This window comes from Abramis brama (genome assembly GCF_963993115.1).
Source record: "Abramis brama genome assembly, chromosome: 14".
NCBI lineage: Eukaryota > Metazoa > Chordata > Actinopteri > Cypriniformes > Leuciscidae > Abramis > Abramis brama.
The window spans coordinates 2,407,645-2,434,611 of NC_139976.1; the positions used below are offsets into that span (position 1 = coordinate 2,407,645).

At 37.1% G+C, this 26,967-nt stretch overlaps 1 protein-coding gene across 1 annotated transcript; it reads left to right on the forward strand.

Annotated features, from left to right (window-relative positions):
* Positions 1-26,372, forward strand: LOC311096275 (uncharacterized protein; the record flags this gene model as incomplete). The annotated part of the gene is given in 20 exon segments (XM_084135342.1): positions 1-46; positions 3,343-3,641; positions 3,643-3,739; positions 4,280-4,669; positions 4,754-4,825; positions 5,088-5,480; positions 5,607-6,008; positions 6,605-6,985; positions 18,163-18,552; positions 18,633-18,704; positions 18,927-19,190; positions 19,414-19,815; positions 19,911-19,943; positions 21,467-21,571; positions 21,690-21,874; positions 23,359-23,522; positions 23,788-24,033; positions 24,179-24,341; positions 25,819-25,921; positions 26,022-26,372. Coding segments are annotated over 20 exon segments (4,311 nt in total). The 3' UTR covers positions 26,126-26,372.
* Between the last annotated feature and the right edge of the window lie 595 nt (positions 26,373-26,967).

Below are 26,967 nucleotides of genomic sequence, written 5' to 3' on the forward strand. Positions count from 1 at the left end.
ATGTCAAAATCAAAGACAGCAATAAGAGAAAGCAGTAACAGCCCTGGTAAGATCATTTTGTTTCTTTACTTTTAATGATGATGATTGTGTGATAAGCGTCTGCACTTTCACTTTGATTTGTGATAGTTTGCACGTTGTCTTGAATATGCAGTTGCTCAGCTGTGGTAATGCGTGTTCCAGTAGCGTTGTCATATCTGGCAATAACATATAGACTATAACACGCTCTCACACGTTTTTTTATTTATTTTTTTAACATTTTTGGGAGGAGTACAATTTACATATGTGGTTTCAACAACCAGATGCATTTACACTTGTCCAGTTTCGTCTGGAAGGTGGCCCAGACCTCCTGAAGTGGTTTGAGCGGTCGGATTCAAATCCGTCTTGAATGCGTTTCGGAGGACATTTACACCTGGTCTTTTCACGATCAGATAGCTATCCGATCTGAGAAAACGCATGAAGTGGCCAGGTGTAAACAGCCCCCATGACAAAAACATACGCACGAAAGCCGAAAACAAACGCTGGTTGGCCTCTCACGTCCATAGACAGTATATAAACGCTCGCGTCCAAATTTGAGGAAGTGGTGGGGGAAGTGACGTATGCCGTAAAGCAGTCAGATTTTGTAGTTCTTTTTGTGCTCGGGTTACTACCCGAACCCCGAAGTTACGTAGTGCCAGTAAAAGCGATACAGACCCTGTCAGGCTATGGCAGACGTGTCATTCAACCTGTAAGTCGATGTACCATCACAAGGGTCTTGGAAATATATTATGAAGGTTGAAAAGCTACATAGTGTTCCTTTAAAATAGAGTGCAGGCCTTTTAAAATCCATTTTTTGAAGTGAGAAAAGCCCCATCCAGTGGTGTTAAAAAAAGAAAAACGTGTGCAATGTCGTTTAACTGCCTGTAGGCTATACTGTAGCTCCCTATATAAATACATAGAGAGGCTTTTTGATTCCCAATCGGAAAGAAAAAATCAAATTACTAAGCAACCACTGAATGGAACATTCTAAAGCTTAGAATCTCAGCTTTTTAATGCATCTAATCACTTTTTTTACCACCTAATTTTTACCTAATTTACCACCAAAAGTTTCTCTGAGTTTTCGTATTTTTTCGTATTTCCCATTAATTTCCTATGGCGGTCAATTTTGACCGCGAAGGAGCCAAGTGTGACTCTTTTTTTCCACGACCCTTTAACATATCTGAATCATGTCCATGATTTTTTTGTGTGTTCACATAGCTAATACAAAAAAAGTCACCAAGTGTCATCCCATTCCGATGAAGCAAAAAAAAAAAAGAAAGTTTTCGGTCATTTTAGACCGAAGAAGACCAGAGGCTTAATATCACTGTAGTGATATATGTCTGTATTATGTAACATATGTTGCCTTGATCAAAATTGTTCATTAACTGGAACACTGATAATATTTGTGTGTATATATGACATATATAAGACAATATATATTGTATTTATTAACCTGCTTTATAAACATTCCAGTAAACACAGCTAATAGGGATTAGAAGTGAAAAAGGGAGACAATTACATTTTACAGCATCCATGTGAAAACAAACCTGGAAAGAGATTTAGGGAGGAAAACAAGAGATTCTTAGTGCATTCCAGTGAATTATTCATGGGATAAATCGTAAATTAAAGGTTGTATCAGTGATTTCAGGCCCCCAATTTTTTTTAATCACATTCATCTAATCTTTCCTAACGATCCGCTTGCTGCCCGCCCCATAAGCATGCCGTAAAAAAAACGCATCTCTGTAGGTCCAACCAATCACTGACAGGGGGAGGGTGTTGTGAGGTTTTGAGTCAGCTTCTTCTTCAGCTCCGACTTCGCGTGCAGCCGTGCACGAGCACAAAACCTCACAACACCCACCCCCTGTCGGTGATTGGTTGGAACACTATTTGTTTTGGTTTTGAGTGGTTGGTGAAACCAATTGTTTTTGTGTGCAGATCTCAGAGCCTAGGCTGCCTACAGAGACGCGTTTTTTGACGGCTTGCTTATGTGGCGGCCAGCTAGCGGATTGTTAGGAAAGATTAGATGAATGTGATACATTTTTTTTGGGCCTGAAATCACTGATACAACCTTTAAATGGAGAGAGCAGACCACAAATGCGCAGGATATGTTTTATTTTATTTTGTACTATTACAGCGGAATACAAAGCAAAAAAATAATCAGGAGGAAAAGAAAGCAGTGACTGAAAAGAGTTTTTGACATAAATATTCTTGTTGTAAGCTACCACATCACATTAAAATACCAAGTGTTAAATTATTCTGCTGATGTTTGAAAATAGAACATGAAGAAAATTTGACAGCTCATTCAGTCAAATTGACAGATATAAGGATTATTTGTAGCGGCTTACAGTGTTTTCAATTTATTTCTATGGAAGTCGAGCTTTTTGGGATTAACAGTGGACCAGAGAAAGCGTTGAGAGCGGCCAAGAGCGTCAAAAGGTTGGGCCGTTACAAAAAGATGCTTGACACAAAATGTTTTACACTCTAAATCCAGCATACACTCTCAATAGAGACACAACCCGAACCTCACAGCGATTGGCTGCCGACCGCGTTGTTCGCTTGATATTTGCATAAGTCGGCCCAACCTTTTGACGCTCTCGATCACTCTCAGCTTTCTCCGGTCCACTGTCAATCCCACAATGCACTGCGCGAGCGTGAAACTCGACTTCCAATGTAATGAATTGAAAGCGCTCGGTCCGCTCCGTTACATGTTGTATAAAACATATGGTGTTCAATGGGAAATTTAATAGGGAATGTCATATATCACAAATATATTGGAATTTTTTTTTTTTTTTATGTACAGTAGTTTGCGGTCTGGATGGGAGAAAGTGTGAAATATATGATTTTACAATGATTTATTTTTCCTTTACAATTGACAGTTATTTATTAATGTTAATTTTAAGTTTTATTTAGAATATTTCATACAGTACAGCATCACAATCTGTAATTATCTGAGGATGATCTTGAATGTTGTTCCACTTTTATATATTTTGTTTCAATGGGAAAATAATCGTATTTAAATATTTGAATCTCACAGAATCAAAGTTCCAACACTAAGTTTAACATTCTTATTCAAGTGGGTGAAAATAAATATACAGTTCCTTAACACTCAATTAAGATCAAGGTGGAAGCTCTTTTTTAATTAGTGAGAGAGGGGTATAAAGGATACACTTGTTGTAGGTTTAGTCAGTTTATCTAATAATCCATTTTCAGTTTACCATTCCAATATCTTCTCTTTCAGGCAGACACAGATGTTAGATGTTTACCTGTACTCTTGTGTTTGACACCTCAGTGAATGAGTGAATGAGTCTTTTTTCTTTATTCTCTCAGAACCTACGACTGATCCATGCTATTATTATAACACTCTTGATGAATCCTGGAGAGACATACGGCAAAGCCCTTATCAGTACTCTGGATATGATGACACTCTTGTTGAATGGAGTGGCTGGTATCGGCTGTATTTGAATGGAGAAAGTGCCCAGATGTCTGAGTGGTGTGTGAGTGATGTGGGATGTGGTGGTTACACTGCTCTGTATCTCAGCGGTTCTCATCCAACTCTTGAGGATCGAGTGGTGACCCGTGAAGTCGTGGGAAATAATGGATGGTGGTGGTGGGGGTATTCCAATCAGTTCCACATCCATCCGAGTCAAAGCCTGTCCAGGAGATTATTACGTCTATGAGTTGGTCAAACCCATCATATCATCCCCCCAGCCTATGTACTGTGCAGGTACAATTTTAACCCTTGTCTCTGGGATTTTTGTTATGATTTTTTATTTCACTATGAGTAAATGCTCTATATATTAGGTAATTTAACATAATTTTTGGTTTTATGAAAATAATCATGTTTTAACTACTTATAATCAGTGGTGTGCAGTCCATTACCCATTCTGTATAGTAGGTTATGTTACAGATCAATAGCACCTAGATCTCTTTGTTACACAATTCCTCAATTTACACGTTATGCCATTTGTTCAGTAATTAATTTGTATACTGTATATTAATGTATCATAATATTACTCTACAGTCCTCTTGTGCCTATCTGCAGTCATGTTTTTGTCTCAGAATAAAGCTTATTTTCATATATTTTTTACATGTATCCCCTGTTGCTTCTGTAGGCTGCTGTCAGTACTGTAGACTTGCCTCACTTTGAGCCTGAAAGTACACTTCTTGTTAGAATATAATTGCTATAATATAGTTAGAATATAATTGCAAGTTAGTGTATATATATATTTATTTATTTATTATATTTTTGCAAACTCCATGACAGTTGCTTTCCAAAGCATCAGCAGTGATCCCTGCTACAACTATGAGTCTCTGGATCGTCCCTGGAGAGCCAACAATGAAAGTGGAGATTACATTTGTGATGACGTGTTCTCCTGGAATGGCTGGTACCGGCTTTTCTACTATGGAATGGACATCCGGATGCCAGAGACCTGTGTTAGTTCATACACCTGTAACACATACATCAATCTGTGGCTCAATGATCCTCACCCTCAGATAGAGGATGGAGTGGTGACCAGGGACGTCTGTGGTGGTTATTATTGGGGAAGCTGCTGTGATTACAAGTCAAGACCCATCAGAGTGAAAGCGTGTCCAGGCAATTACTATGTTTATGAACTTGTGAATCCAGTATGGGGGTGTTCAGGATACTGTACAGGTACTGTGGTTTTCTCATTTATTTAAGTATTTCAAACCTTTTTGTAAATGATTTCTGTCATGACATGAATTTCCTTCTTTTTAGATGTCAACACTATTTCACAGGCGGTTTCCACTATAAGTCCAGATATATTCACTGGATCCAGCATCACCTTGAGTAAGTTGTAAATAATATATATGAACGAATACATGAGTGTTATTAAAAATAATCAATTTTTTTCAATGAAAGATTTGCATTATAGTTTAAATGGAAATGTTTATGCATTAACATTTTTACTATTACACAGTCGCATTGCATATGAATGGTTTATGAATCTCATGATTATTACAGTGTTTGACTGGTTCAGATTTGCTCTTGTGAAGTTCCTTGTTGAAATATATAACTTGCTTGTTTTGGTCTCATCATCTCTCACTAACAGATTATGACCCGTGTAATAACTACAACATACTCGACAACTACTGGAGAAGCACACACAATTACTGGTCTAGTTATGGATACATATCTGATCATGATGACACTCGTGTAGAATGGGATGGCTGGTATCGACTCTTCATTAATGGATCAAGTGCTCAGATGCCTGAGTGGTGTTTTTATTATATGTCATGTGGAAGTTTTAGTTCTCTGTGGCTTGGTGACTCTCATCCTCGGCTAGAAGATGGAGTTGTTACTCGTGAAATTTACGGCTCCCGTAATGAACAGTGCAGTCGCTACAGATCCGACCCGATCCAAGTCAAAACTTGTCCTGGAAATTATTATGTCTACAAATTTACCAGACCAACTCTTTCAATCCCAGCTCCTGTATATTGTGCAGGTACATTAGTTAATCTTTATATTTGATGTGCTTATCATGAATTGTATTGGTTTGAATTCATATTATCATCTTGAATATATTTAATCTTCAATATATAATGCTCTCTTTCTACTTTTTCCTTAATAGTGCCTTTCTCCACCCCAAGTGTCGACCCCTGCTTCAACTATGCCAGTCTGGATGAGCCTTGGAGAGCCACAGACAACTCTTACTATAATAACTATAACTACTATGGCATGTGTGATTATAATGTGGAGTGGAATGGCTGGTACAGGATGTTCTACAATGGTGAAAATACTCAGATGCCAGAATCATGTGTAAATCAAGGCATGTGTGGCACTTTTGAACCACTGTCGCTCAACGGCCCTCACCCACAGCTGGAAGATGGAGTGGTCACCCGTCAGGTCTGTCTCTCCTCATGGAGCGGCTGCTGTGACTACACATCCCACCCTATAAGAGTCAAAGCCTGTCCAGGAAATTACTATGTGTATGAGTTTGTCAAGCCAATATTTTGCGGCGCTTACTGTACAGGTGAGCATTTACTTATTCAATCCCCATTCTTTATTTTTTTTCTGGATTTTGTTTGAAAATGATTGATGTTGATATAAAATGTTCCTAATACTAGATGCCTCAAACCAGTCCATCTCATCAGCGTCTACAACAACAGAGACGATCTCATCTATAGAATCCATGACTCCACCAATCACAACGTTAACACGTCACAATTTAACATCATACGGCTCGCTTAGAACCTCAAATGAGGTGGTAGTTAAAAAAAAAAAAAAAGGTACTAGGTGTTGTACACAGTGGAAACCCCCCCAAAAGTGAGCCCTACCGGGCCGTACCATACAGTGGAAAAGTGCCATTTGGGCTCAATTGCAAAGGGACTCAAGCTCAGCTGTTTTTAACAATTGTTTTGTCAGCTAAATGAGTGGAGATGTTCTGAAAGCTCACAAAAAATTGTCTTCAGCTCTGAATTTAAAACACAAATGAAACAGGGAGCTTAAGTAAAGATTGTTCTGGAGACAACGTTTTCATAGCTCAACTACTACAAAAATAAAAATGTATCACATCATCCATTTATTCATTCAGCAAAATGTATATTTTTAATATTTCCATGACAACAGCTCCCCCTGTTGACCCCTGCTACAACTACAATATCCTGGATGATTCATGGAGAGCCACCAACAATCAACATTCCTCTCAAATAATGTGTGACTCTGCGGTCAGCTGGAACGGCTGGTACCGTCTCTTCATTCAGGGCCAGAGCATTCAGATGCCAGACACATGTGTTGATGAGTTTAGTTGTGGCACTGATGCTCCACTGTGGCTGAACGGAGGACATCCAACAGTTGAGGATGGAGTGGTCACTCGAGATGTCTGCGGTCACTGGAGCAATAACTGCTGCTTTTTCCAATCCAATCCCATTAAAGTCAAAGCCTGTCCAGGAGATTATTATGTCTATGAGTTTGTGAGCCCAACTGCCTGCAGTTTGGCATACTGTGCAGGTAAATATATTTACATGTGCACTTTATTGGCGCTTTTCCACTGCATGGTACGGCACGGTTCGGCTCGGTACGGTTCGACTCGGCGCGGAACGGTTCGGCTCGCTTCGCTTTTCCACTGCGTGGTACGACTCGACTCGGTACGGCACGGTTCGGTTCGCTTTAGCTCGGTTGCTTTTCCATTGCAGTTAGTACCGCTTCAAACTGGGTGGGACTGATCGTTATAGTTGCCGCCTCTACTGTCATGACATCATCGTAAACGCGCCACATTTCAAACGCACAACACAGGGGATGGTGCTCTTGATTCTCGGCATGTGGATGTTTTTAAATTAAATTAAACGTTCTTATAATGGTTTACTATATGGAAGGAAAATTCTTAACGTGTAATTAAACGTTGCGTTCATATTCTGGGCTCATCTGATTTTTTGTACATAGCATAGCCTACTTTGTTATGATTTTAGTATCATAATGATTAATAAATGCACGCACAATTATCCGTGAACTTGATTTGAACAAATGCCTTTCAACTTGTGTGTGCAAAATTCAGAATTAAATGAATGTGCAGCAATCTTTACAAATAGAGAGTCTAGGCCTAATGTACTGTTTTAAACTAGCCTACTGCCATTAAAAAAGCGCATTTAGTTAATGTTATGTTATTTTTTTCCATCTGCCTATGTTGATTATGAAAAGTGAACAGCACGAGTAGAGAGACATGGAGCGAGTCGGACATAATTTTGACCACTTCGTTAAGTTTTGTTTTGTAGAAAGCCTTTCTTTAAAGTGAATTTCGTTTTGTATAAATTGTATCTTAATTTTAATATTTTTTTCATCAAACAATTACCTGGATTGAATAAATAAGAGCAAAATAGACAATTTAATCATTGAGGCGCCCGAGCAGTCAGTTGCATTGTACGTTAATTGGAGCGCATCTCATCCTCATAAACACAAAGCTTGAAATGTCTTTAAACGAAATAATTCAAAACAAAAAGAAATAGGCTACTCTCTTATGTAATCCATTATGTGCATTTCTCTCTATAGGCGCGTTTACTACGAATATGGCGATCGTCAACTTCATCTTTGCCATGCACAGACACTGACAGAAAACACTATTTTATAAATAAAAATCAGTGCACGCGTTTTAATAAAATTAAAACTTTAATTGTGATCATTAAAATAATTGAATATTAAATATTTTGTGGCCAAGTTTTGCTCATTTATTAATATTATATATATAGACTATATATAGGCGTAATTTTATTAAATTGAACAAGCGCAAAATTCAGCATTCAATCAAATATTCAAAAAGACTTAATAATAATGTTATTTCAACATAATATCTCGTTATTTCGACATAATGTGCGTGCAACAAGCAAGATGTGCATTTGTAAATCCGGGGATGCGTGCATTGATTTTTATTTATAAAATAGTGTTTTCTGTCAGTGTCTGGCAAAGATGAAGTTGACGATCGCCATATTCGTAGTAAACGCGCCTAGAGAGAAATAACATTATTATTAAGTCTTTTTGAATATTTGATTGCTGAATTTTGCGCTTGTTCAATTTAATAAAATTAAAACTTTAATTGTGATCATTAAAATAATTGAATATTAAATATTTTGTGGCCAAGTTTTGCTCATTTATTAATAATATATATATATATATATGTATATATATATATATGTATATATATATATATGTATATATATATATATGTATATATATATATATATATGTATATATATGTATATGTATATATATGTATATGTATATATATATATATGTATATATATATATATATATATATATATATATATATATATATATATATATATATATATATATATATATATATGCACACACACACACACACACACACACATGTGTGTGTGTGTGCCCTCAGCACATGCGTTAAAAATTATCCGGCGCCGCCCCTGACTGCAAGAAACAGTTTGCAAGAAACTTTTTAACTGCAAGAAACTACAGCGTTGGCTGTTGTCTACTGGCTATTTAAATCTAGCGGGTTTGTCTCGTGCATGGTCTCGTGTCGCAAATACAATGACACTGGTAGTGACGATTCTGTCTGACCAATCAGTGATCTTCAGTGTTTTCACGTCACATTTTAGTATCGGTACGGTACGCTTGGAACCTCAACAGAGGTGGTACCATTTAAAGCGAGCCAAAGCGAGCCGTACCGTACCGTACCATGCAGTGGAAATGCGCCATAAGTGAGCCGTACCGAACCGAGCCGTACCGTACCATGCAGTGGAAAAGCGCCAAAGCGTGCCGTACCGAACCGAGCCGTACCGTACCATGCAGTGGAAAAGCGCCATAAGTAAGACATAATTGTTATTTATGTAATATTTATCATTTATTTCAGATTCAAGCAAAATAAACACTACCACTACTACTGTCATGCCAGAGACAACCACAGATGAAACTACAACCATGGACACTACGACTGGTAATATAATGTATTATGTTACAATCTGGAGGATTATTGTTTGGCATAAGCAGATCAGATCCATGTTGTGTTTGTGATGCATGTAAATATTTAAAAGAATTTACAAAACCAAATAGGCTATTAAATTATGAGCTATATTAAGGATGATTCAGCCATAGGCACAAGGTCAAAGGTAATCATAGCCATGCTGATATACTGCTGCTATGCTGTATCATATGTATTTAACTAGAATACAAATAGAAAGCATGTATCCACATTTTTCCTAAGTCCCATGACGCTTTGTGCAAATTATTTCTATTTAACTGTAAACAATCAGTGAACATTTTGCTGTATAAATGCAATAAAAAGAATTTCCAAAATTGTGTACTATGAGATGACACTATTCTACATAAAAAGGACATTTAAAATTGTAAAAGCATTAACAAATGACTAAAAGTCCATAAATAACCTCAAAAGCTCAATTATTTCCGAAGCAATATTACAGACGCGTTAAATATCACTGTAGTGATATATGTCTGTATTATGTAACATTTGTTGCCTTGATCAAAAATGTTTATTAACTGGAACACTGATAATATTTCTAAGTGATTTACATTATTTTGACAGACAGTAATTGTATTTATTAACCTGCTTTACAAACATCCCAGTAAACACAAGATTAGAAGTGAAAAAGGGAGACAATTACATTTTAAAGCATCCATGTGAAAACAAACCTGGAAAGAGATGTGAGGATTTAAGGAGGAAAACGAGAGATTCTTAGTGCATTCCAGTGAATTATCCATGTGATAAATCGTAAATTAAATGGAGAGAGCAGACCACAAATGTGCAGGATATGTTGTATTTTGTCATACTGTTACACCGGAATACAAAGCAAAACTGAAAATAATCAGGAGAATACAGTGAATACAGTGATTGAAAAGAGCTTTTGTCATAAATATTCTTGTTATACTATAACAATCGACCTAATCGTATGAGTTACATGAGCTAAAACTGGGGTCAGATTAAACTGTGAGAGTTTTGGAAGCGTTTTAAAAGATGAGACGACAACAGAAATAAAGTGAATAAATTAAGTGTATTTACAATTTCCACAATGAACTTAAAACAACATAATACAACTAGAAGCCTTAGGCTGTTAAAAGCATAGAGTCCACTGGTTCCATACCATAAAACAGTCCTTAAGAGTCCTCGCGTGCTGTAAATCCCAATTTGTAAGTGTCCACCGGTGTATATACAATCCAACTGTAGTGATAATCCAATGAAAAGTGATTGGGTTTGCTGGAATGGTAAGTCCTTAAAAGAAACTCCTCGATCCAGCTTTGGTCGTCTTGACAGAGCCCTCATTTGTTTGCCATGCTGCTTCCTTTATGTTGGCTATTTCCTGTTTCCTGTCATGTGATCAGTCACATGACAGGCAGACCCAGTATGGTTTACACACATTAAAACAGATAAGAGGAATGTAAACCTATTAAAACTCTAATATACATATAATCATCATAATATATAGAGTGGTTAAAACATGTCATGTGTGACAGTGTCACAATACCACGTCACATTAAAATACCAAACGTTACGTTATTCTCCTGATGTCTGAAAATAGAACATGAAGAAAATTGTACAGCTCATTCAGTCAAATTGACAGATAAATATTATTCGTAGCTCAACCTTATAATTTGTTTCAGTCTTTTTGAACTTCCCCGAACCTGAAGTGGCTCCCACAATATAAAACGCAGTAGACTCGATAGGAAAAAGGTGGATATATGCTATGCTTGTAGATAATGATATAATCAGAGGTAATGATGAACAGATGAAATGGGCGGAGTAACAGCTGGGATGATCAATGATAGACAGCAGAACAGTAACACCAGACTTAAACAGTAACACGGGATATTATAGTAGACCTGACAGCATACCGTGTATCTAAAATTTGAAAGAAAATTACATCATTTATGAGTGTGCACTAATATTAAAACACCATTTTTAATAAGCTGCTGTATTTCATTGTTTCAAAGGGATAAAAGGATGTATTGTTATAACTTACAAAAAGATTATGCATTTGAAGCTTAAAGGAACACTCCACCGTTTTTTGAAATGGGGCTTATTCACCTTCTTTCCTACATTTAGGCCACATCCACACGAAGCCAGAGCTTTCCCTATCCGATATTTTTTTTTCCCCGTTCAAAAAAAAAATTCCGTAAACACAGCGTCGTCTCAAGAAATATCTGCGTACACACGAAACCACTGAAACCGACTCAAAACGATGTAGTGTACATGCCAGACCAGTATGTGGCGCTGTAATTCTGCCACAGACATACACTAAAAACGGAGAAGAAGACTTAAAGCATGCGCATAAACCTTGCGCGCTGTATACAACAATAATATTAGGCACAGTAGCTTCTTTTTTTCTTTTCTTTTTTTATCAAGAACTTTGTTGAACAATATGAAAAACCATAAATGGCCTGGTGCAAAATATGAGCCACGATATTCGATAGTTAGCGGACGCGTAAAGCTTGCCACAAAGAACCGGCAAAAGTAATCATTATGAATGTGTCAAATATAGCAAGGAGATATTTTAATTGTTTATTAATAAACTATTTTTTTCTGTGTCAGTCTCGGCTAAAGATGTTGACGATGCTGACACGTCATCTTCGCAGTATTGCGAACGTGTCTATAGAGAGAAATGCACATTTCATACGGAATACATAAGAGAGTTGTCTGTTTCTTTTCGTTTTGAATTGTTTTGTTTAAAAGTGGACATTTCAAGCTTTCTATAGTTACATTTCTGAGTTTCGGTTCATTTATGAGACAAGCTCAGTACACGAGCAATGCAAGTTATATCGCGCCGGTGCCTCCATGTCCTGATTAAATTGTCTGCTATATTTATTAAATCCAGGCAATTGGTTGATGAAACACTGATTAAAATTAAGATACAATTTATACAAAACAAAACTTAATGTGGTCAAAATTAGCCTATTTCTCCCGATATATTGCGCATCTTATGAGTACATGCTGTTCACTTTTCATATAATCAACATAGATCAAATAAAAAAAAAAACATATTATTCACACATAAATATGAAACTAAATACATTTTCTTTAATGGCTACAACACGTAGGCCTACAGTACAGAAAAATTTAATGTCAGAGTGGAATTTGAGCGAACGCCGTTTTACCGGTGATCATGAGAGGCAGCTGGGTGCACCGTTTTTTGAATAATAATCAAATAATTCCCAGCGATCGTCGAATATTATTTTTTCTTGAAACGCCCATCCCTACAAAATGTCTTAATCAGACAACAGACAAGCATCATAGCATAAGAAAGAAAATATAAATAGGCCTAAATAAAAAAAAAAAAAGAAAGAAATAAAAATACATTCAAGTAGGCCTAAATAATAAATAAAGAAATTAAAGAGGCTCAGTAGCTTCTGCAGCACGAACACAAGCATGTAGTCAGCAATTGTTGCTGTGACTTAGCGGTGTCTGACTAGTTGACACTTGGTGTGATGACATCATCGTTTCACAAAATGTACGGACACACAAAAACGCAAGGGCGGCGTTTTCAGATTTATCCACCTTGGGACCCGGTTTCAAAAAATAGCGGTTTCAGTCTCCGAAAACGCAGGATCCGTGTGGACGAAACGCCAATACGATAAAAAATGTATACGTATACAGCGAAACGCGTCTCTGTGTGGACGGGCCCTTAGATAGGTGGGCAAATGCATTTTTGTCTCAGTGCATGCATTGTTTTAGTTTGACAGGGTCGGCGCTAGCTTAGCTTAGCTTAATGAATGGAATCCTTTGTTGCCAGCTAGCATGTCCTGAGTAAAAGTGATAAAAAACCCCCACCTAATTACTTCTTGTGGCCTGCGTATTCACAACGAGTACAAATAGGGATGCAGATTAACACTAGGCGATTTCCTAGGCAGATATTGACTTTGGACTATATTAGGGGGAAGCACAGGCGAATCACTGCTACTTGGGCACAGAGATATCACACAACACATGCAGGGGCGGTGTCAGAGAATTTTTAACGCATGTGCTGAGGGGGTGCTAGATCATTGACAGGGGGAGCCGCGCAATTATAGGCTATATATATATATATATATATATATATATATATATATATATATATATATATATGCTGAATGTTGCATTCAGCAATTAATCAAATATTCTAAAAGATGTATTATTAATAATAATGTTATTTCAACATAATATCTCGTTATTTCGACATAATATGTGTGCGTGCAACAAGCAAGATGTGCATTTGTAAATCCGGTGACGCGTGCATTTATTTTTATTAATAAACTAGTGTTAATAAACTTAGTGTTTTGCAAAGATGAAGTTGACGATCGCCATCTCCGTAGTGAACGCGCCTATATATGCACATAATGGATTACATAATCAGAGAGTAGCCTTTTTCTTTTCGTTTTGAATTATTTAGTTTAAATACATTTCAAGCTTTGTGCATTAGATGTATTTCTCATGTCTGTGTGAGGCATACATTGAGTTTCGTTAAGTTAGGGTGAGATGCGCTCCAGTTAACGTGCAATGCAAGTGAGCGCGCAGACGCCTCCATGATTTTATTGTCTGTTATATTTGCTTATTTATTAAATCCAGGGAATTGGTTGAAGAAAAAATGATTAAAACGAAAACGAAATTCACTTTAAAGAAAGGCTTTCTACAAAACAAAAATTAATGAAGTGGTCAAAATCATGTCTGACCCAGGTCATGTCTCTCGATATACTGCACATCCTATCTTACTCGTGCTGTTCACTTTTCATAATCAACATAGATGGAAAAAAATAACATTAGAATATTTTAACAAATATGAAACTAAATGCGCTTATTTAATGGCTACAACAGTATAGAAGGCCTACAGACTCTCTATTTGTACAAATTCATTTAATTCTGAATTTTGCACACACAAGTTGAAAGGCATTTGTTCAAATCAAGTTCACGGATAATTGTGCGTGCATTTATTAATCATTATGATAATAAAATCATAACAAAGTAGGCTATGTTATGTACAAAAAAATCAGATGAGCCCAGAATATGAACGCAACGTTAAGCATTTTCCTCCCATAGAAAACCATTATAAGAATGCTTAATGTGGCTTAATGCAGATTAGAATGTCCCCTTATTATGTCGAAATAACGACTTATGTCGAAATAACGAGATATTATGTTGAAATAACGACTTAATATCTCGAAATAACAAGATAAGTTTTCTTTCTTTTTTTTTTTTTCAAAATGCGGTTCAGGGCTTCCATAGAATACAGCCTGAATATAATTGCTTCCAGAAATTATTTTTGGGGGTGCTATCGGGGTGCTTTGGTCTTTCTTGGGGGTGTTGAAGCACCTGCTAGCCCCTCAGCACTGCCCATGAACACATGAAATCCCACGAAGTCCCAAGTAGCAAGTCAATATCTGCCTAGGAAATCGCCTAGTGTTAATCTGTATCGCTATTTGTACTCGTTGTGAATACGCAGGCCACAAGAAGTAATTAAATAGTCCACAAGTAGTAAATATTTTTATTTTATCACTTTTACTCAGGACATGCTGGCAACAAAGGATTCCATTCATTAAGCTAAGCTAAGCTAGCGCCGACCCTGTCAAACTAAAAAAATGCATGCACTGAGACAAAAATGCATTTGCCCACCTATCTAAATGTAGGAAAGAAGGTGAATAAGCCCTATTTCAAAAAACGGTGGAGTGTTCCTTTAAAGCAGATATTTTTATCCAGACTGACTTTTACATATAGTACTTATAATAAAATGTATTACTTACTTACTTACTTACTTTATACTTTATTGTCAGACTGAAGTCTGAAATTTTTCTTACATGACAGTATCCATGTTTACCACAACATTTAACATACATTCAACATTGACATTCGCTCAAACCACACAATTATACATTCAATACAACACTTATCCATCAACCCCACCATCTCAATACTCTTGATCTCTGATTAGGTTTGTTTGTTCAGCGCTAGGATTGCCTGATGCACAAAAGAGTGTTTCAGCTTCACCTTATTAAATTTGGGAACTCTATACCTCCGCTTTGACGGTAGTAGTTCAAACTCTTTGTGCAAAATATGCATGGGATTAGAAGCTATATTGTCAGCCAACCTGAGAATATTATTGTGATAAGCTGAGTCATAAAGCTTCTCAAGCGGCTGACCTACTATCTTTGAGCAGATTTTTAATTGATTAAAAACCTTTGTTTTTAACACGACAGACAGACTTTTATACCAACTGGAGTTGCAGTATTGCAGTAAACTCATTATCACAGACCTAAAAAACAGCAGAAGAATCTGCCTTCTTACTCCAAAAGACCTAAGACGGCGAAGAAAATAGATTCTCTGCTTAGTCTTTTTACATAAGGTCTCAATGTGATCTTTCCAAGATAACATATCATCTATGGTCACTCCCAAATACTTATATGTCTTGACCAGTCTAATTTCCTCCTTATGAATAAAGACAGGCGCTATATCTGCCGTTGACCCAAATACAATCTCCTCAGTTTTACTCGTATTAATAATAAGAGCATTATTCTCACACCACTCAATCAATTTACTTACACCGTGTTGATGAACCTCAGAACTATCTAAGTCATTCAGCACAGATATTAGGACAGTATCATCAGAGTACTTCAAAATATACTGATTTAACATGTCCGTTCGACAGTCGTCAGTATATAATGTAAAAAGTATGGCGGAACTAACACAACCTTGCGGTACTCCGACATTTGTAATAATTTCAGACGACACGGTTTTATTCACCCTGACTCTCTGAACTCTATCTGTGAGAAATGATGTATACCACTGAATCAGATAAGGGTTCACCCTCAGCTGTATGAGTTTTAACACCAGTTTGTCAACCTGTATGGTGTTAAATGCAGAAGAGAAGTCCAAGAACAGAACATTACTTTTAGAAATGAAATGCCTTCTGTGGAAAAACAGTGGGTAACACTTTATTTTACAGTGTCCTTGTTACACGTTACATGTAGTTACTGTAGTAATAACTATAAATTATGTAAGGGTTAATGCCTGACGAGGTGTCCATTGTCAGGTATTAATGGTATTAATTATTTATTAATTTCGAACAGTAAACAGTCAGTTTCACCAGAACTCCTTTACTAGGTGTCCTCTTAATGGACAGCCTGCAGCCAATCAGAATCGAGTATTCACCCAGACCATGGTATAAGCACAATTACATGCAACTAACCCTAAACCAAACCCTAATCCTAATCCTAACCCTATAGTAAGTACATATATGTAATTATTATTACTCAGTAATTAAATGCATAATTACACTGTAACACAGGCACCTTAAAATAAAGTGTGACCAAACAGTGTTGGCATAATTAATCTCAATCAAATATTTTGTATAACCTAGTGGGAATATAATAGGGAATTTCATATATTACAAATTTATTAGAAATAAAACAAAATTGAGAAAATGAATTACGGAAATTACAGTAGTTTGTGGTCTGAATGGGTGAAAAGCTTGAAGTATATGATTTTGCAAACCCTTATTTTTCCTTTACATTTGTACTGTTATATATTCATTTGTTTATTTTAAGTTTTATTTTAAATTTTTCATACAGTACAGCATCACAATCTGTAATTATCTGAGGATGATCTTGAATGTTGTTCCACTTTTATATATTTTGTTTCAATGGGAAAATAATCGTATTTAAATATTTGAATCTCACATTTGTCATCAAAGTTCCAACACTAAGTTCAACATTGTTACTCAAGTGGGTGAAAATAAATATACAGTTCCTTAACACTCAATTATGATCAAGGTGGCAGCTCTTTTTTAATTAGTGAGAGAGGGGTATAAAGGATACACTTGTTGTAGGTTTAGTCAGTTTAGTCACTTGATGAATATTGGAGAGACATACGGCAAAGCCCATATCAGTACTCTGGATATGATGACACTCTTGTTGAATGGAGTGGCTGGTATCGGCTGTATCTGAATGGAGAAAGTGCCCAGATGTCTGAGTGGTGTGTGAGTTATGTGGGATGTGGTGGAGAAACTGCACTGTATCTCAGCGGTTCTCATCCAACACTTGAGGATGGAGTGGTGACCTGTGCAGTCCTGGGATCTTATTTGTGGTATTCCTCTCAGTGTGGCGACCACAAATCCACGTCTGTCCAAGTTAAAGCTTGTCCAGGAGATTATTACATCTATGAATTTGTTAAACCTAACGCATCAATCCCTAAACCAACACACTGTGCAGGTGCAGTTATGGGCTTTTTCTTAAACAAAATATTTTTTTTTAGATCACAAGCTTGCTGTTAATTTTACGTGAAACAAGCTTCACTTACAAATGTCATTCAGTTACTTAACAAAACAAAACTTGAAGGGAAATTGTGCAATTTCTATTCCAAGCAGATTTAGTAAAATAATGTTTCCCAAACCATCAGACACTGACTGGTCCCTGTTACACGGACTATTACATGTATTCTTGCTGCAAATTTATTCCATTAATTAAGATAGAAGTTGTGTTGTACTTCAAAAACAAAAAGAGAAATTATCTAAAAGAATGTTTGCACTCTTTGGGAATCTGAACCTACAAATGTCTGATTATAAGTTTAAATGGGACAGAAGAAAGGGTTTGAAAAAATACACATTTCAACTGTAGACATATTTTTCACGTACACAAAAGGTGTTTGAATGCATAACTCAATATTTCTCTTTTGTCCATGACAGTTGCTTTTCAAAGCATCAGCAGTGATCCCTGCTACAACTATGAGTCTCTGGATCGTCCCTGGAGAGCCAACAATGAAAGTGGAGATTACATTTGTGATGAACGTTTCTCCTGGAATGGCTGGTACCGGCTTCTCTACTATGGAATGGACATCCGGATGTCAGAGACCTGTGTTAGTTCATACACCTGTAACACAGAAGTCAATCTGTGGCTCAATGATCCTCACCCTCAGATAGAGGATGGAGTGGTGACCAGGGAGGTCTGTGGTCGTTATTATTGGAGTGACTGCTGTGAATACAAGACAAAACCCATCAGAGTGAAAGCGTGTCCAGGCAATTACTATGTCTATGAACTTGTGAATCCACTATTGTGGTGTTCAGGATACTGCACAGGTAATGTTTTTTCCACATTTAACAGTCTTTCGTAGGCTATACCATGATTTCAGTCATGTCTTGAATTTCCTTCTTTTTAGATGTCAGCACTATTTCACAGGCAGTTTCCACTATAAGTCCAGATTTATTCACTGGATCCAGCATCACCTTGAGTAAGTTGTTACAAATGATGCATATAAACAAGATCTGTAATTTGTTGTTTTGGTTTTTGCAGTGATTGTTCTGCATTGTTGTTTAAATTGCATCATTATTATACAGTCATGTTGTGTATGAATTATTTGTGAAATGTACTGTGTTTGACCAGTTCAGATTTTATGAAGATCCTTATTGAGATTTAACTTGTTTGTTTTGGTCTCATCATCTCTTAATAACAGATTATGACCCATGTAATAACTACAACATACTCGACAACTACTGGAGAAGCACACACAATTACTGGTCTATGTTTGGATACATATCTGATCATGATGACACTCGTGTAGAATGGGATGGCTGGTATCGACTCTTCATTAATGGATCAAGTGCTCAGATGCCTGAGTGGTGTATGACTTACATGTCATGTGGAGGTTTTAGTTCTCTGTGGCTTAATGGCTCTCATCCTCGGCTAGAAGATGGAGTTGTTACTCGTGAGATTTACGGTACTCACTATGATCAGTGCAGTCGCTACAGATCCGACCCGATCCAAGTCAAAGCTTGTCCTGGAAATTATTATGTCTACAAATTAACCAGACCAACTCTTTCAATCCCGGCTCCTGTATATTGTACAGGTGATTATGAATTATGTTGTTGGCTTTCAAATGACAGACCTTTTAAATATGAATGCATCATAAATTCATTAAATCTTAATTTTTTTTGTAATAGTATCTTTTAGCACCCTAAGTGTCGACCCCTGCCTCAACTATACCAGTCTGGATGAGCCTTGGAGAGCCACAGACAACCCTTACTATAATAACTATAACTACTATGGCATGTGTGATTATAATGTGGAGTGGAATGGCTGGTACAGGATGTTCTACACTGGTGAAAATACTCAGATGCCAGAATCATGTGTAAATCAAGGCATGTGTGGCACTTATAACCCACTGTCGCTCAGCGGCCCTCACCCACAGCTGGAAGATGGAGTGGTCACCCGTCAGGTCTGTGTCTCCTTAGGGAGCGGCTGCTGTACTTACACATCCCACCCTATAAGAGTCAAAGCCTGTCCAGGAAATTACTATGTTTATGAGTTTGTCAAGCCAATATTTTGCGGTGCTTACTGTGCAGGTAAATAAATTCAGCCATGTATAGGCTTTGTTCATTAACTTTTTGCAATTAATTTTGGAAATGGGTGACATTAACATAAATCTTTCTCATATCAGATGTCAGAGGCCTTAATGAGACATCATCCACTGGTAAAGTACTGTACTGTTTCCCTAATATGCTAAGAGAGTCCTTGTGTATACTACTGTATAAAAGGAAATATTAGTCGGATTTCTTTTTAAATGCTTTCTTTTGGAAGTTGTCTCATGCTCACCAAGGCAGCATTTACAGACCCTTTCCAAAAAATTAGAATATCATGGAAAAGTTTATTTATTTCCATAATTCCAATCAAAACGTTAAACTTCCATAGATTATAGATTCAGGGCTCACAACTTAAACGATTTCAAGTATTTAGTTGTTTATTTGTACATAATTTGGGCTTCCAGCTCATAAAACCCACGAAAACAGGATTTAAAAAAATGTGAATATTACATGAAATCACACAGTAATTACACCATGGTCATTGAATCAGATTTTGGTTCTTTTGGCAGTGTGGGCAGGTGCAAATCCTGCTGGAAAATGAAGTCAGCATCTCCATAAAGCTTGTCTGCTGAAGGAAGCATGAAGTGCTCTGAAAATGTCCTGGTAGACGGCTGCGTTGAGTGGACAGCACAGTGGACCAACACCAGCCGATGACACGGCTCCCCAAACCAACACAGACTGTGGAAACTTCACACTGGACTTCAAGCATCTTGGATTGTGTGCCTCTCCATTCTTCCACCAGACTCTGGGACCTTGGTTTCCAAATGAGATGCAAAATTTGCTCTCATCAGAAAAGAGGACTTTGGTTCACTGTGCTTTATTAAATCCAGAGTCAACGCAGCCGTCTACCAGGACATTTTCAGAGCACTTCATGCTTCCTTCATTTTCCAGCAGGATCACCCCGACCAACCGGATTTTCTGCCTTTCATACTACTCGCTACCGTAGCCGTATGTATGTATGTATGTATGTATGTAATATCGATCTAGCTTACTGCGATGTGCAACATGTTTCTCATACCAGCCACCAAAGTCAACACAGTAACGATATAACAACTTTCAACACACTCAAATGTATTTTTAGTATGATTGTTTTGACCAAGTAAAACAGCGCTGTGTTACCCCACAATTTTAAATCGTCAAATAAAGTGAGCTGTATGAGTAGTAATTTGAATTTGAAACATTAATATTTTGTTACATGACTCTTTACTGTTGCTTTTGATCAATTTAATGCATACTTTCTGAATAACTTCAAATAAAAAAAAAATCCTACCTAAAAACATACTTTTGAACAGTAGTGTATACTTTTTTGACATGTATTTTTATTACACAAAGTAATTCTTAATTTTTCCACCCAGTTCATCACACTTTTACAGAAGAGTGTATTAAAATGATTACTGAATTAATTTAATAAAGATGAGTAAGAAACAGACCTGCAAAATCATATTATCATACATGTTTTCTGCTCATTTATAAACATGAATTGACATTCTTTGACTCTTTCATTGATATTTTTTAAGGAATAAACCAACGTCAAGAGGGTTTACTGGCCATATTTGTACATAATACAGAATATTTGGTTGATGGCCCCTGCTTCTTTCCTTTGTTTTGTTCATTTTATGTTTTCCTCATTTAGACCCCTGTGCCCAACTTAACTGCACAGAGAATGAATGGTGTGGAGAGAAAAATGGCGTCTATGGATGTTTATGTTACAAGAACCAGACCAGTCCAGATTCTTTTGGTGAAACTCATTCTACAAAAAAAATAATAATCTGTAATTAATTAGTAGTTGTTATTATTATTATTATTATTATTATTATTAATAATTCTGACCATCTTTTGGCTGTTTTCTCTCTCAGAGTTCTCAGAAACCTGTGAAAGCAGCTCTGGCTCCATGTCTGTGTCTCGCTGTCAGCTCTTTGAGGCTGGTTTTCCAGCTGATGTCTTACACCTCAATGATCCCAGCTGCAAAGGAACGGTCCGGAATGGGAGAGTGGAATTCCATTTTGATAATGATGAACACATCTGTGGTACAAATCTTGTGGTAGGTTTAACTATGTATCAGTTATTCAAATACACCATCCAATTATTTGTATTGCCTGATGGAACCAACAGAGTTTGACCACTTGGGGAATCTATAGCCGTGTTTCCACCGAAATTACCCGGAACAATTTGTCCCAGGAACTTTTTTCCCAGGAACTTTTTTTGCCCCAGACCGGTTGCTTTCTGCGTTTACACCGTGGTCTAAAGTACCGCGAAGGTAAACTGCGCGCAACTGCTCCTCCCAGTCTGCGATGGACAGTAATCAGTTTTGAGCGCCACATTTATAATAAGTATGGAGGAGATTCAAACTGTGCTGCAGTTATGTATTGGTTTACTAACGAGGTAATTAACAAAACAAAATAGACGAGCACTGATACTAAAGCGTGTTCAGAAAGCTTGTATGCGTATAAAATTAGACAACGTAAGTTATCAGTTATTGTGAGATGCTGGGACGAACGCACAAACATTTCCTCTTTCGCAAATACGCTTAAAAAAAGCCTGAACCCCGTCTATCAATCATAAATAGTGTTGTAAATAGTTGTTTGTTACTAACCTCAAAGCGCTATTTCAATCCTGTTATAGTAAATTTGTTACATGGTGTGCCTTGCAATAGATGACAATGTGTAAACATAATGACTTAATAATAAAAGCTGTGGCAGAAAAGAGACGAGCACTGATAAAGCGTGTTCAGTAAGCTCGTAATGCTAACGTTAGATATAAAATTTGTATGTTATCAGGTATTGCGGACATTTGACCGTGAGATGGCTGGGACGAACGCGCAGAAAGTTTCCTCTTCCACAAATACCCTTAATAAAGCCTGAAACTCGTCGCCAGTCCACCAGTTTTTTTTATTAAATTCCATATTTGCAGACAGACAACTCTTACTGCATGAAGCCACGACAGGAACCGCAATAGATTTTTTAAAAAGGGAGGTTAAAAATAAATAAAATGCTGCGTGGAGTCATCCAACCAAAATGCGGTGTGAAGACAACCAATCAGCTTGTACAGCGCACGAGTCCCACCCCTGAAAGTTCCTGAACTTTGAAAAAGTACTACCTCGTGAGCAGGGACTATCGGAGTGGGAAATATTTACCCAGAACTTCATTTAGACCCTGGTTCCTGCGGTGTAAACACATCGAGTACCAGCCCAAAGTTCCTAGTTCCTGGGGAAAGTTCCTGCAGTGGAAACGCGGCTTATATGAGACTTTGAGAAGTCTGTATGGAGGCTTGTAAGGGTACTGAAGAATCTGTAACTAACTAAGGGAAGGGCCCAAACAGACCTCCCTAAAGAGAGATTCAGTGGGGAAAGATGCACAACACCCTGCTATGAAAGAGTTTGGAACATTTGCCCACATTCTCCACCATTAATATGTAACCCACCAATATTTCTATTGACTGAGGGAAATTTTGGCTTAGTTTCTGCTGTTGCAATACCTTGAATTTATTTTAGGCTAAATTACTAAATTTTACATTTGTTGTTCACAGGCTAACAGCACCCACTTCATCTATGATAACTTTATTCTGGGGAAACCGAGGTCAGAGGGTGACAGTCTCATTAGCAGAGAGAAAATCCTGAAGCTTTCTTTCAGATGTGTTTATCCTCAATCACAAACACTTTCCATGAATTTGGAGATAAACCCACTGGAGAGGTGGGAATCTTTTAAGCAGGAAAAACTAATGCACAGTATACAAATTAGTAAACAAATGCAAATATACTTTAAGAATATATATATGTATGTATATATATATATATATATATATATATATATATATATATATATATATATATATATATACAGTATATATGCTATGCTCTTGAAATATTTACATTTCTAAATTGAGTTGAGGCAAATACAAAAATGTACATGATTTTACTTTATTGTACTTTTTTTTTTTTTGGGAACATTTCGACAGTATTGTGCACAAGACTCTTCCCGCTGGTGAAGGCAGATATCGGGTCCGGATGATTCCATATCAGGATGATGAGTTTACCCGGGCCTTCACTGGTCTTGTGGATGCAGAGCTCGACCAGGAGATGCATGTGGAAGTTCGTGTTGAGGGGGTCGACAGCCGCCAGTTTGCCCTGGTGATGGACACGTGTTGGGCTACACCTGTGAATGATCCTGATTACAGCCTCCGCTGGGATCTCATCCTTTCAGAGTAAAGCAGGGATTTTATTTGTATAGGATTGCCTGAGATACTTTATCTCACAGGATTTCAAGACTGAAGCACAGGATTCCTCTTTTAGTCAGTGGAAAGAAAGAAAAGAATTTGATTTGTTGATTGTCATTATTGATATTCTCAGGTGTCCCAATCCAAATGACGACACAGTGGAGCTGCTGCAGAACGGCGTCTCGACATCCAGCCGTTTCTCCTTCAGGATGTTTATCTTCACTGCAAACTCCACTAAGCTTTACCTGCACTGTGCTGTTCACCTTTGCCTTCTGTCAAGCAATCGCTGCTCAACTGTGAGTTTACAAAACCTCTCATAATGAGACTGAATTATACACGTTGATATTAAATGTAACTGATCAATTTAAATATAAATGGGCAAGTCAAAAACATGGTTTGAAAGATGGATTCATGATGTGCTCCTTTCATTATTAAAAATGTTAATTGTGGACAAAAAAAAGTTGTATAGTGTGGCTTTAAATTCAGTGTTGGAACTTTATCAAATGCTTCAGTGTCAGTATGTAAGGCTGCTAAAATACTTGTTTTGTACGGTGGCCGAGAGAGCTCAACGCGCTGCAACTGTAGAAAACACATGCAAATAGAAAAAACACCTGCAAATTAAGAAAACATCTTCATCAGTTTCACAACACATGCGTGCTCCAAATACTCACAACAAATACAGAAACGCGCTGCAAAAGTTCACAACACAACCAAATACAGAAACGCGCCGCAAATAGGACAGAACACAACGGAAATGTTTCCGGGGAACCCAATAAGTGACGGACGGACAGCTGGGACGTGCTTATTGCTCGTGAGCTTTACCTATGCCCTACTCTCTTAAAAGGGCAGACGGCAGAGCCCTTGAATTGGGCACTTTGGAGGGAGCGGGGCACTTGTGTGCCATTATGTTGATGAAGGGAGCAACGAAAGACAACGTAATTTCCTCATTATTTTCACCTGGGATTTTCCCATGACAACGCAGCGTGTGTCCATCAGCTGAATAGCTGTTCTTACCAGAAATATAGTATTATTGCTGTTAACATAACTGTTGCAAATAAATATACATTTTATACAACAAAGTTTTTAAAATATGCGTTATATCTGTGTGTGAGTGTCTCAACTTTAAAACTTGCCGTCTCATATTTGGACCCTAGCTGCATTCTAACATTTCTTATGAAACTTATTTTAACATAACATGACAAAATGTGTACAATGTAACTGATGTATAGATTAATGTCTTTCCCTCATGTTCTTTTTCTCTATCTTTTTTTATTTATTTATTTTAGTCTTCAGCTCATTGTTCTTTTTAGTATTCTTATGACATTGAACATATTGTAAATACATTTTGTATATTGTATACAAAGTTGTATGTCATAAACGTGTCATCTCTGTATGTTTTGCAAAAAAAATTAAATAATAATAAAAGTAGACAGCTGTAAGCACGTCCCAGCCGGGTCTGTCACTTATTGGGTTCCCCAGGAAACATTTCCGTTGTGTTCTGTTCTATTTGCAGCACGTTTCTGTATTTGGTTGTGTTGTGAGTATTTGGAGCACACATGTGTTGTGAAACAGATGAAGATGTTTTCTTAATTTGCAGGTGTTTTTCTATTTGCATGTGTTTTCTTCAGTTGCAGCGCGTTGAGCTCTCTCGGCCACCGTAGTTTTGGCTGTCCACTGCTTAACACTCCTTTCACAAAAACAATGGTGATGAACTGTGATTACATATATTTAACAGGGATTCACACAGCTGGATTTTGCTCTTTTCTCTATTAGGACTGTGACTCTGGACACCAGCGGAGAGAGGGCAGGTCTCTGGACTTCCATGACAGTGCTTCCATATCCATGGGTCCTCTGGTGTTGTCTGAAGGGAACACAGGTGAACATTCATTTATTTTAATCATTTGTAATAAAGGTTTCTGATGATTTCTGTCATGAATGCATTATATATCACTGCATTGTGTATTCCCTGTTCACAGATAAGTGGGTCCCAGAACAAGTGAAGGTATCTGAGGCTTCTTGTCTGTGTGGTTCTCTGATGCTGATACTTGTTCCTCTGATGAGTGTCCTGACAGACTTTTAGTTTAATCCCACAACATTTTACATGCATTACATGCAATGTCTAACGCTATTTTAATGAATGTAACATTGATGTCATACTGGTTTTGGTTTTTTTTTTTTTTTTTAATCTCATGTAGCCTTTGTCTAGAATGAAAATTAATCATTATTTAATCATTTACATGAATTGTTATATACTACATCTTTTACTACGGTAACAAAGACAATCAGATTCATGTTTATTCAAAAGCATTAAAAGGATCATTTCTGTTTTCCGCTTCCTTTCAGTTCTATTGTTTAAAAAAATGAATACGTTTATGTTGCAGCTCAAATAATTAATTCTATAACAGGCTTTCAGTAATAGAAAGATGATCTGGTTCATGAACGAGATGAATACATGAATGCATCAATAACCTCCCTTTCATTGTTGATAACAGCAAACTGTGTAACTGGATCAAACAGGATGGAAAGTTTTAGAGTAACAGAGGTTTGATTTAGAAAGGGGAATTAAAATAGCCCCACATCATCACATAGCCTTCACCATACCTAGAGATTGGCATGGGGTACTTTCCATAAGATCATCTCTCAATGCAAATCAAACCAGCTATTAGTCTAACTGAAATAAAACCATGCCAATCTCTATGTATGGTGAAGGCTATGTGATGATGTGGGGCTATTTTAATTCCAGAGGCCAAGGGAACTTTATCAGGATGCATAGTATCCTGGATCCATGAAGAAACTGGCCTTTAAAAAAAAAAATCTGCCTGCCTCTATGGGAATTTAACATAGGGGTGTCCAGACTTATGCACCCTGTATTTTAAGGAAGAATATTTATTTATTTACGATACATTATTCATTCACAAAGAA